At 43.0% G+C, this 12,343-nt stretch overlaps 1 protein-coding gene across 1 annotated transcript in view; it reads right to left on the bottom strand.

The window, feature by feature from the left end:
- The window catches only part of cacna2d2a (calcium channel, voltage-dependent, alpha 2/delta subunit 2a), a 170,699-nt gene extending 165,551 nt beyond the window's left edge, over positions 1–5,148 (bottom strand). Inside the window, exon 1 of the mRNA XM_069678964.1 lies at positions 4,966–5,148. Coding sequence (XP_069535065.1) covers positions 4,966–5,081 — 116 coding nt within the window. The 5' untranslated portion in view covers positions 5,082–5,148. The remainder of the gene's footprint in view (positions 1–4,965) is intronic.
- Positions 5,149–12,343: the final 7,195 nt, after the last annotated feature.

Here is a 12,343-nt window from a genome sequence, read left to right as displayed (position 1 = left end):
CTTTGAGCAATCAGATGAATTAATTCTGTCATGTGTTTGGGAGCCAACCACTGACTCTGTGCCAACCTTTTCCTTTCAGCAGCCTGCAGATAGCTAATCACTAGCATCAACAGCACAACACATCAGAGTCGTTTGTCTTTTAATATGATGACGGAAACAAATGTCATCTTTAAATGTCAGATTTGCTCAGAAGACAAGAGGGAAGACAGATTTATTAAATTGCACAAATCTGCCGAGCGTCGTCGGCGCCCGCTATATAATCAGCAAGCCGCAGTCGGGCCTCATCAGGAGAGTAACAGCAGAGCAAACACGCCAAAATGTATGCGCTCTGGTTGTGTGTTTATAGGGATGAGATTAAGAGAAAGCAAAGAGGGCCTCCAAAAGGACTGTGTGGAGCGGGACCGCTGGGGAGAGGCCGCCGACTATGAAAAGGTCACCTCGATATGAAACGAAAACAAGCTTACAGTGAGAGCCGAGCCGAGCAGGACACAGTGATCGTAACAGTGAGGGACATTACCTCTGCCCCGAGCCAGCGAGACTTCTTATGCAACTTCATTAGTCTACATCCTACACACACACACAGAATGTACATAAACAAAGCTTTGACAGAATGACATGCAATACGAGGGTCCTATATTATCTGTTATGTTGTAACTAAGCATACATAAATACACACAGAAGAGCTCTGTAAAGTCAAGCGTCCCAACCACAGACTGTATAAAAAGATGGACGACATGACAGCTCCCTAAAAGTGAAGCCAAAACATTTCGATTGACCCCTGCTGACTGGCTCCAGTACAGGTCATAAACCCCGCCTCCTCCATGTTAACAGATGGGACATGAGTCAAACTATAAAATCAAAATACACGTCAAATAAATGTTTCTCAAACATGGTTTCTGTCATTATAGTTAGTTCTTATCATGCTGATTTACATCCAAGTGTTCATTTTTCTGACAAGTTTATTTGTAATTAGTTATTTGATGCTGTAAAAAGGATGATTGACAGCTCTGTTGACTAACACGGCTCCTGCAGCCAATCTGTTCCAGATTAGCAGATTAGAGGAGGAACGTTGAGAGGAGACGTAACTAAAACAATCACCACAGTCATTGAAGTTTCCACACCTGTGAACGTCTGCTTCAGACCAACACAAGAAGCTGTTCTGCCGTTAAACACGTGCGGATCTTTCCTGTTATTATCGGTAATTTAAGTGTTTTAGCGGAAGTGGCTACTGCGTCTCCACCCGCCGATCTCTACTGCGCAGCTCTGGCTCCAAATGACGTCACCATCGCAAGATGGCAGCGCCTATCCCGGGGGCTATTTTGGCTTCAATTACGTATAATGAGAGCAGACGGAGACGCATCGTCCATCTATATATGTGGTCACTGGTCCCCACATTGACCCAATAAAACAGCATAATATTGACACTGATTATGATCATTTCGGTTTTACTGTTGGTAATTTGTGCAATATTGAATCAAAGATAGGGTTGGATGGTGTGTCTATAGTATGGCCTTTATTACACAGCAGGTAAAGGTAAATCCTGTCTCGTTAAATTAGCTAAAACTGAGGCTGAGCAAGAATTTAATAGTGCGACAGTCTTGTAAATTAAGGAGAAATTAATAAAGTTGACAAAAACTTTAACAGCACATTTCTCGAATACTTGTTTCTAAATTAACACTTAAAATCTATTTGTCTAATAGGTGTGTCTGCGAGTTAAACCTTTCACCAGGTGATGTTAATACTTAATAATCAAAAGTGACAGTTACTGCAATATTCATTTTGCCCATTCTGCCCACCTCAATCAAATACAATTAAGAAAATGTAATGAGTTTTAATGGATGACCACACACCGTCACCATGTTCATTCTGCTACAATGGTGCTCCAAATGCAATGCTATAATATTTTGAATGCCATAATGTGGACTATAATTATTATTATATTTCTATATAAATATCTGTAGCACCTACAGCATGCATGCATCTAGCAGCTCTACAAACTCCTTCCTGGTGTTTCTAAATCCATTTCATTCCACTGAACACATCAAGTAGAATCAATAACACACTTAAATATGCAGACTGAGACGCATGATGCAGTGACAGGCAGCAAAAAGTCGACAAGGGCCTTCACACAACTGACCTACATCTGGCAAGATCACATGAAGCTGACCTCGCAGCAGTGAAAGGCAGAAGCACTTATGTATAATGCAGCCTGCTGATGTGCGATTTATGTTGGACTCAATGTAAATCAAAGTAGAAAAATACTTCACAGTCCCAAATATGCAGAAAACTCCATTCAGTAAGAGCTTCAGAGCTATCTGGAGACGCTTGTTGGGTAAATTACATGCACTACTGAGGCCCAATGCTCAATAAACGCTTGGAAAAAGCTCTGTTTTTGAGAAAGATCACAGCTTTCACAACACAAAACAAGTTGTCATTGTGTGCAACATGAAAGCCAAATGACGCTCTCTGGCTCTTTGTAGTCTGATGTAGTATTAAAACTCTGCTATTGTGCACCTGTGTTTTTGATGCATGTTAGCAAAACACTATGGAAAATGTGATGAAATGAATAGACGACCCGCGTGCGTCAGCCGAACCGTCACCATGCTCAGTCCGCTGCAATGGGTCTCGTCCTTCCAAGTGCAACGCTAAAATGCTGAAATATCTTTTAAGGCCAAAAGGTGGACTATATTCATATGTGTGGAAATAACTAAATTTGGGGGGAAATTGCTTCACAGTTCGATATACACTGAGGTAAGTAATGATATTTTACATTCCTGGAGAAGATTGTACAGCCGTCCATTTAGATATCGACACAGGTTTCCTCCAAATGATTTAGAAATGTGGGAATAATATACCCACACACACACACACACACACACCACTGTGCACATAAACAACACTGCCATAAAATAACTACCCAAAAATAACAACATAAAAATGAGGCTTTTAGTTGGAAAATGTGCCTTGGTGGAACTGCCGTTAAAATGAACTAGAGGACATTTTGCCCTTTTCTGATGGACACATTTCCTCAGCTACATCTCCAACACACACTCAAGCTCCACCCGGTGCGTGTGTATGCTTGTGGGTGTGTCGGGTCTATGCGCCCAATGGACGGCCACAGCAGCTCCCCATACACTTCAATTAGGTAACTGTCAAATTAAGGCAAATAGCACAGTGATGTGGGTGACACAAAACCCAGTTTCGAAAACCCAAGAGATGACTGAATATAACAGAGATACACGTTAACAGACCTGGACTATTTATCTTTCTTATGTCTGTTTAAACAAGGACAGGTGGCATGGATGATAACAACTAATGAGATTAATATTGTCTTAATTTAGTCTAGTTTAATGAGAAAAAAAAAAATCTTAGTTAAGACAAATACAAGATGTATTTGGGGGGGGATATTACTACAAGATTATAAATATAGCATGTATTTATTGACTGATATAAAAGACAATATATTATAAAGTAGATTATAAAACAGATATTTAAACACAGTAAACAGTTAAACGTCCATGTGAATTTGTTTGCTAGTCATTAAAATGTACGAAAAAATTATTCACGAGTTTTTTTTTTATGTTGCTCAAGTGATCTAATCAACGATGCAGCTAATTGTGGTTTTGAGTCAATCAACAGTGATATAAAGCTAATAAGTGATTTCCCTCTGAAAGTCACCTTGGCCAGCAGGAACAACAAAGCCCTAAAGATTTCAAAGCGCTCATCCGGTGGATGCATCAGGGAGCAACAATTTAGATTCTTGTCGTTTGTGTGAACCTGACTGACTAATCATCACCACAGGCTACACAGCATGTTCACATCAGATCATCACGTCATCACGTACACTGGAGCGAACTGTTGCACTCTGGCCTGACCGGGTTCATTACTACTGTTCGACATTTTTAACAGACAAAAAGAAAAACAAAACAGAAAAAAGACAGCATTTTTCGCTAATAGTGTTCAAATCTTCCCTTGTGCGCTCTGACGATAGGTGCGTGTGCAGACATTGTTTTAGGTTCCGGGAGTCATTCAAGGTGAAATTGTTATAATGATCGCATTTCACCTGAAATTGCGCTTTGAATATAAACAGAACTGTATTTCTGCAAAACAATTTCCCAACAGGTGTAAAAAGCCGAAAAAAAAGTCTACGAAATAGTAGTTTACACAGCTGGATGCGCGGCTCCTTTCATGTGTATGCGGTCACTCTGATGAAGCAACACTGTGATGTGGCCTTAAATGCGTCTGTATTTGTACAATAAATATTTGATCATTGTATGATCAAAAACTTCTACTTCTTCATCACTGAAAACAATTCCGTAAACCAATCTATAGGAAATACAGCTCAACTTGTCCCAAAAGTACTTCGGAGTTTCGTGAGACACGAAGACTTTACCTGCAGTTTTAAAGTGCTCGCGCTCCTGCGGCATTTACTAATTGGTTTTGTCTTTGAATCATAAGTATCCGGTTAAAAACAGCAGTGTGTCCTGCAGCGGGATAGGGATGATTATTTCCACGGTATCCACTGGAGGACTTTTTATACTAGCTTCGCTGTAGCTCAAGCTATCCATCAAGCGTAAATGGGATATTCTCCCCCCATGCAGTGACAGCAAAACAACACATCCACTGTTATCATCTTATTTCTATCCCTATGGATGTTCTATTAAATTATTGCTCGGTTGGCTCAGTCGCCAGTGGCACCTGTGTGTGTTCCCTGCAGCCTGTTTCCGTGTTGACTATGACAGCAGGCTGTGGGTATTAAATGCCACTGCCCACAACGAAAACAAAAATATGGGCTTTGTGGGATTCAAAACGCAGCATCAGAAGCAGAAAACGCATCTGTGTTTGAACATCAGGGACAGCAGCTCCAAGGTAAACGGCGCTGCATGTGCAGGCTTGTCGGGGCCACCTGTCCTAGTTCCGCGCTCCGCATCCCGGTTTACCCCCCAAACGGTGTAGGGTACTTACGTGTAGTGCTGGGGGAAGAGGTGGGTCCCGTCTGTTGGCGTGGAGACGCATATGATAAGTACAGTTTGGATTGTGAAGAGGCAGAAAATACCGTACGACTGCGCGCAGATCGCCATTTTCCATTAAATATTCAAGAAACTGGGATAAATAAGAGAAGGACCGGAAGGACAGTCTCTCGCAGCTGAGCTAAGAATAACCGAGCTCCGGAGAAAGTGTGTTGGTGGGAGCTGATGGTTGGCGGACGCTCCTGGACACTTGAGCCGGCAGTGAAATCTCAATCAGAGACGCACAGAGGGGTTGGCAGCTGAAGACACGGGAGATGAGGATCAGGAAGATGCTCTGCCGCTGCTGCTGATGTGCCTGGCTGCCTATTTGCGCACTCTCTGTCCTCCCTCCCTCTCCGCCGCCGCGCACATTTGCTCCTTTTCTCTCCCACTCTCTACAATGTAACAACCACATACAGTCAAGCTTGCCACGACAACAAACAAATGTTCAAATCCCGGTTTTCAAAATAAAACAACTTGTCGTTTCTAAGGCAATACATGGCTTTTAAGTGACAGGGGAGTGCAGGCAGATATTTGCTTGAATTGTTAGCTGTATGTGTTTTACACTCAGTCACTAGTCTAACTGGAAACACCTCTACAGTGTTGCATTAGCGACAGGAGATAGAAGTGTATTTCAATAAATATATTAACATTGGCATGGCAACATTGCTGCTGTTACAAAGTAAGCTCCTTTGAGTGCACAGGCTTAGCAATTGTGCAAGCATTAATTCGAGAGTTGTTAGTACGTGACTAATCTTATTTTGAAGGGTTAATCGACCAACTTCCTGTATTTATTCGGTCTTTCTTTGGCTCTTGACTCTCTCTTGACAAGTGGTCCTTCCTCTGTTCAAACAGTCTATTCCTGGGCGACAGACGGGGGCGCGCATCAGGCCACCTCCTCTTCCTCCTCATGTCCACTCTCCATGCACTGTGTCCTCCTCAAACTCGGGATTAGAGGAAGAAATCAAGGCTTTATTTTGGTAATTAGAGGCCTGACTCTAGAGGGGCGGACTGTATCAACTGGAGTGTAAACATTCAGCAATCACCTTGGGGCAGCTCTCCAACTACATTTGTTCTACTTATTAGCACATCTGGTCCAGTGGACGCTCATTTAAATGAATGGAAGGAGAGTTAATATCCTCATTTTGGAAATACCTAGCTATTGTTTTACGCTGTCACCAGCAATTTGGACCAGGCGAGTGTTTGAGATGTAACTTTAACAGAAGGGCAGGGCATGTCTCCTTGTTTCTCATGACTGGGAGCCTCTGAATAATCATAAGCTTGTTAATAAGGTATGTTTCAGCGGAGCGAGATTTCCTCTGGACATAAGTCAGATGCTGTTGGTTTTAACGGTAAACACGGAGGAGAGATGCTCTGAAACCACAGAGTAAATCTAATTCAGCATGAAGTTACCCCCCGGAGAAGTGAATATCTCTCTCCATCAGCTGTGTGCATGTGTGTGTGTGTTTGAGGCCGTGTGCACATGTGTGTGCACCTGTACCTGTCTCCTTTGCTTTTCCTACACTGCCGTTTGTGTTCTGATCTTCCCATTTCAACTGGAGCGCACAGTAGGTGGGACACACTTGCACCTAAACAAAAGACATTATTATGGCTCATGCACAGAGACCAAAAAAGAAAGATTCATCATGCGACACTAATTTTAGGCTAATGCATCACAGTCCTTTGCAAAACGCAGAATAGGACTGAAATGGTCAAGACTTTTCCAGTTCGGCCCCCTCGCTGCACCTGGCCGACTCCTCCATCTCCCAGCTTATTTGCGAGGCGAGTGGAGAGACGACAGCCGGTCTTGTGGCTGTGTTGTCCTTGGCTCAGTCAGTCAGCAGGGGACACGCAGGTGCTCTGCTACAGAAAGCCACACAGCAGTCGACCGGGCGGTTGCTGCACAGCATTTCTGTCTCTTCGCTGACAGGGAAGACCGGGCTGTTTTGGTAGAAAGGACACACTGCGGGGCACGGACCTCAGCGGGGGAGGAAAAAAAAAAACCACCTGATGGCGGGGATGAAAAGCTACAGCGGCGCTCCTCCTGCTCATGTACATAGATGTCACGGATCATTCAGTCAGAACAAACCAGGCTTGTTCCCCGGGAAGTGGGAGGGATAAAATCTGCCGTTATTCCCCAGAGGTGCTAATTTCTTAGACAAGTGACTCCCTCTCATCCACCCCTCCCAAAAAAAAAAAGCTCGGTGGCAGAGCAGCAGGACGCAGTCTCGTTTGATTTATTATTACTTTCTATGCCACGGCTTCTCACACATAAATTTTCTGTAGCACACTTCCTATCAGTGATCAGTAAGATAACTACAAACAGATACTGGTAGAGCGATGTAGGCTGGCTGACTCACACTTAACATTTCTGCTGACTCACAGCCACCCCTTGTTTCCTCCCTCTAATAAAACATAAAGCAAACTTATCTCATTTTACCGGGATCATGGGGTCTGGAGAAAGTAAAAATGTTAATTTTATTTGAGTTAATGCACAAATGTGAAGTGTCCCTAACAGAACAAGCTGTCCAGGGTAGAGAGGAGTTTAACTGTGCAAACAGAACATCATAGAGATGTCTCTGGACGGAGAGGATGCCTCAGGGTGCAATTTCTGCGACCAATTCATGAAATAATTTCTGATGTATGCCCTGTCACACTCGACTTTGTCACACTAATACCTTAAATGCAAATTAAATTTCATCTCTGTATGCGGTTGGTGGATGTTGTGGGCGTAAGAGTGGCAGATAAAAGAGCTGATTGCCACCCTGGAGCTTTGGATCTCATTGAACACGCTGCGATGCTTACAGAGAATCCACTCTTTATTAGAGCTGATCGATCAGGCCGGCTAAGAGATCCTCTCAGTGAAAACACACAGATCAATGACCTCGAGCTCAGCTGGTCCTCCAAATGGTGAGAAAGGCAGACAAGAGGGCGGGCCTCAGCTTCAGGTCGTCGCTCTCGTTGGCTGTGCAGCTCTTCCAGAAGCGATTGACCTGCCAATCTGTTATTGATCGGGGGAGTCGAGCGGAAGAAGACGGGGCCTCATTGTTCTGTATCGGACTTTCAGGGGACCGCTCCCCCAGACGGAGGCCAAGTAGGTTGGAGTAAAATTAATCACTCCTTGTTTCCCCTGTCTCCAGGCCCCGGGGAAGTCACTAGTAAAGGCGTACCCCACACATCCACACACACACACACACACACACACTGACCGCTTATCTTCCTCTTCCTCTACCTTATCCATCTTTCTCTCCCTCCCTAACCTCCTCCTCTGTCCCTTGCTGTGGCCTGTATGCTGATGTTCTGCTGCGCTGGACAGAAAAAGTGAGCCTTCACACTCTGTAAAACCTAGTCTAGTCAGCATGCTGAATGCTAAGATTTTATATTTCTGATTAGAGAAGGACCGCGCGTCGCATCCACAACAGATGACAGAGCCAGCTGCCCTTGAGAGAGAGTCCCGGCGCTCTCGGCAAACTTCAATGATCCTCTCAAGTGCTCTCTGTAAAAACAGGAGCATGATATACTGTCACTCATTTAGCACACACTTTCTTTGAGGGCATTTTTTCCTTTTTTTTTTTTAAACACAGCAGAGAAGAGACTCAGCGCCCTTGTCCTCTACGGGGATATACTAAAGAGATCGGCAGAGTGATTCCAGTAATCAAGGTTATCTTCCCTCTGTGTCCCTTTCAGCTTACTCCCTGCTCACCTCACAGCTTATCATCCCATTTAGTTTCATCCCCTCACCACAAAACAAAGATCCCATCTAAATACCACACAGACCTCCGTGTTTACATGAATATTTGTATATCCCACATCCCTCATTATGCGCTTTGCTCTGTAATGTGGTGACCTCAACGTTTCGCTAATATCAAACACATCTCATTCAGACCGCAGAGCTCTGCGTACCTCCCTCACTGTAAAATACAAACATACCCGAGCGATGTTGGGCCGCAAGGCACTCTGGGACTTTCATGCTCAAATGTCAGAGCGTTTCATCCTGATGATGATGACTCACTCCCCTCGCTCTTAGTCTGCATGAAAGAACAACAGCAGCAATTAATGACCCGACCTCCTCACGTGCAACAGTAGAAAAAACAACCACTGTATCAAGTGTTACAGCGGGCTGCACAAACACAGCTATTCTGATACAAACAGAGATATCCACGAGAGAGATATTTACATTTAAGGCTACATTTTATCACCCCCGGAGTATCGCCACCACCACTACTCACATAGAAAAGTGGCTGCATGTGAAAACAGAGCAAGACTCAGCACTCATTGACATGCTCTACTAGAGGCCTAATGGCCCCTGGGTAATGGCCTCTTTGGTCTTCAGGAAATCCTCCCTCATGCATACATCAAAGCTGGGATTGAGAAGGATAGAGAGTGGGAAATAGAGGGGAGGAAAGAGACATCAGTGCCACACAGGGAGAGGAGATGAAGTTAACACACTAAAAGGAGCTCGTATAAGAGTTCATTTTTGTTCAGACTTGGCAAGGTCAATCCAACATATTACATTTAAGCGTCAGTATCAGAGGAGCAATTTGATATTAGCACTCTTTAAATAGGGATGGGGATGATTTTAGTGCTCGCTGAATGCGTCTGCAGCCGGGTCAGATTTGTAGTCCTGGTTACACATTATTTGGTCTGACATCTAATGAAATAAATCATGCTTCATTAACATATTTGAGTTTTGTAGAAAAATATGTATATTTTTATTCTATCATTATTTAAATCAGTACCAAATCTCAGGTGTCTAATCAACACGATTTTAAAATTATAATGTTTCTTTACCTCGTCTTCCAATTTTCCCCAATGGCTCATCCAGTATATGATAAGAGCTAAAAGATTAAATGATCAACAACTTATCATTTGAAAACTTTGTTAATAAAGTAATAATTTGAGTAGCTGAAATAAGAAGATTTGCTGCTTTTTTTTGTCATTTGATCGTAAACTGAACATCCTGTTGGTCAGACAGAACAAGTGCTTCACCTTCCACTCAAAAACACTGTAAGGGGGTGTTATACACTCAAGTCAAAGGGTCACATACATGTGCTCTTTGGATACTTTGGGTTTGATGTGCTTAATTTAAACTGACAATCTCGAAGATTTCAGTTTCGGGCCACCTAATGACGATACACGGTAATGGCAGGAGTAAACTTCTCAATTTAACAGGACATCTACAGCTGGCTCCCTTTGTCACGGTTGTAACTCTTGCTTTTCCTCGCTGACGGTCGCTTTCCGTTTTAGACTGTTTGCCTTCATCTGAGCGTCGAATTTGTTTCCATTTCTTTGGATTTTCACTTATTTTTCTCTGTTTTTATCTGTAGTCATCAATCTTGTCTTTGTTTGTTCAGCCAAAGTAGACTGTTTACTCGCAACACTTGCAGAGACCGGAAAGCTCCGCCTACCCTTTCTGGCAGATTAACCACTGCTGGCTGATGGAAAACGCATCACTAACTGGGCGCTACTTGTGATTTTTTTCTGTGAAAGTCGTCACAGACAGCTAGTCTGTAATAATACTATATACTGCAAATGCAAAGGCTTTCATCAGTGGGCCATAGGCTCTATCACCATTGTGTTACCTCATTCGGCGATAGAAAGTGACTTGACAGACATTTATAAAAATGAAAATCTTCCGAATGAGTACTTTAAAGTGTAAATAAGTATGTCAATCAGAAAACATTTTAAAGTCTTTTTTGCCATGTGTGAAATAAAGGCTTTTTAATTCTACATAAATCCTACAGAGGTCCTTGGATTGTTTTTTGATGGAGTTTGCATTTTTACATTTTTTACTTTAATTTTTTCACCCACGCAGTGACCCATTCACAGATGAGTTGGGCATTACAGACTATTCTGACATTTAACTGACAAATTGATTTATTGAAAGTAAAAAAAATAATAATCCCAGTCCTACCCACCATCCCTTCAAACACTTCCATCTCTCTGCCTATCCCTATTCTTTCACTACGACCATTTCTCTTCCCCTCTCTGCTGACACACAGCATCCCAGAGTTGTCAGCCAGCTGCTGTAGCAGAAGACCTGTAGTCCAATGCCCAACAACACCCCCGGCCTCTCCTCACTCTCCATGAGCCATCTGCTTAGTGCGCATATTGCAGATCTGTCAATGCTATCCAATTATAATTCACACAAAAGTGCTCATTGTGACCCCGACTGTGTTTGTGAAAGTTTTGTCTTGCTCCATATGTTATACACAAAGGGGCCCATGCCTATATGTAGCTATGTAAAGTACGCATGTGTGCATATATTTAACTATCCATCTACTTGTGGTCTCTCTCTTGTGAATAAATACAGCAGAGCAATGCTTACACACATTCAGAGAAAGCTGCGACCTCTACATGTCCTACACCATGCAGCAGAGCGTGTGAATTCTGCCCCACGCAATGATTTTCAACTCATCTCCCAGTTCAAGCAAGACCCAGTACGCCTCTTTTTTGTAGCAATTGTATTGTTCTAAAACGAGATGGGGAAAAAGTCTTGTGAAATGGATTGAATTAAAGTCGAATTGGCTCCCCAGCGGCAAGCCAACCTCTGATTTGCCTTCAATATGTTTGCAGTGACTGAAGTATTAGGTGTTACCATATAGAGAGCATATAAAACAGCGTCAGTGTTAAAGAGGCAAAACGAACAGGCCTGTGGCGCCTTGGTGGTTTGATAAGGCGAGCGGGTGGTCCTGTCTGAACGTGGTCTACTCCTCTTCTCTCGTGACTGTGGAGTGAGGAGTGCATAGTCGCTTGCCCGCCCTGCCGTCACATTAAAGCGCATCTTAATTGGCATTAAAACTGGTGATAAGAGCTTAATGAAGGAATTAATAGATAACGCACATTCTGGAGCTTATTCTCCACAGTCACACTCTGACAGACGCATAAACACACACAGCTGCACTCAAACTGGCAGATTTTCCTACCACAGACAGAGCGAGTGAACATTCATGGGGAAATAGGTGGCCTGCAGCGAGAGGCAGGACCAACACTGAAAGCCTGTAATACAACATATCACCTAGCATGACAAGAGCTAACCTTTTCAGGCTGTCGAGCTGGATCTTTTAGGCTGAATGGGATTGTTATAGTTCACAGCCATCTCTTGTGGTGGTTAAATGGGTTTTTAATCAGATAGTGATCACCTTTGAAGGTAAACAAGTTATAAACTATTGATCAGCAGCACGTTCATCAACAACTACTCTAAAAATCAATAAGTCAATTAAGGAGTTTTTCAAGAATAACCTAGTTCCAGCTTTGTCATTATGAGGCGGCTTCAATTATACAATAATAAATTGAATATCATTAAATTTGGACTGTTGGTCAGACAGAACAAG

The sequence above is a fragment of the Semicossyphus pulcher genome, unplaced genomic scaffold, assembly GCF_022749685.1.
Source record: "Semicossyphus pulcher isolate SPU_LCO1_2020_fin unplaced genomic scaffold, fSemPul1.0.p SCAF_3, whole genome shotgun sequence".
NCBI lineage: Eukaryota > Metazoa > Chordata > Actinopteri > Labriformes > Labridae > Semicossyphus > Semicossyphus pulcher.
Note: the sequence above shows the minus strand (reverse complement) of the source record. Positions and strands in the feature narration are given on the sequence as shown.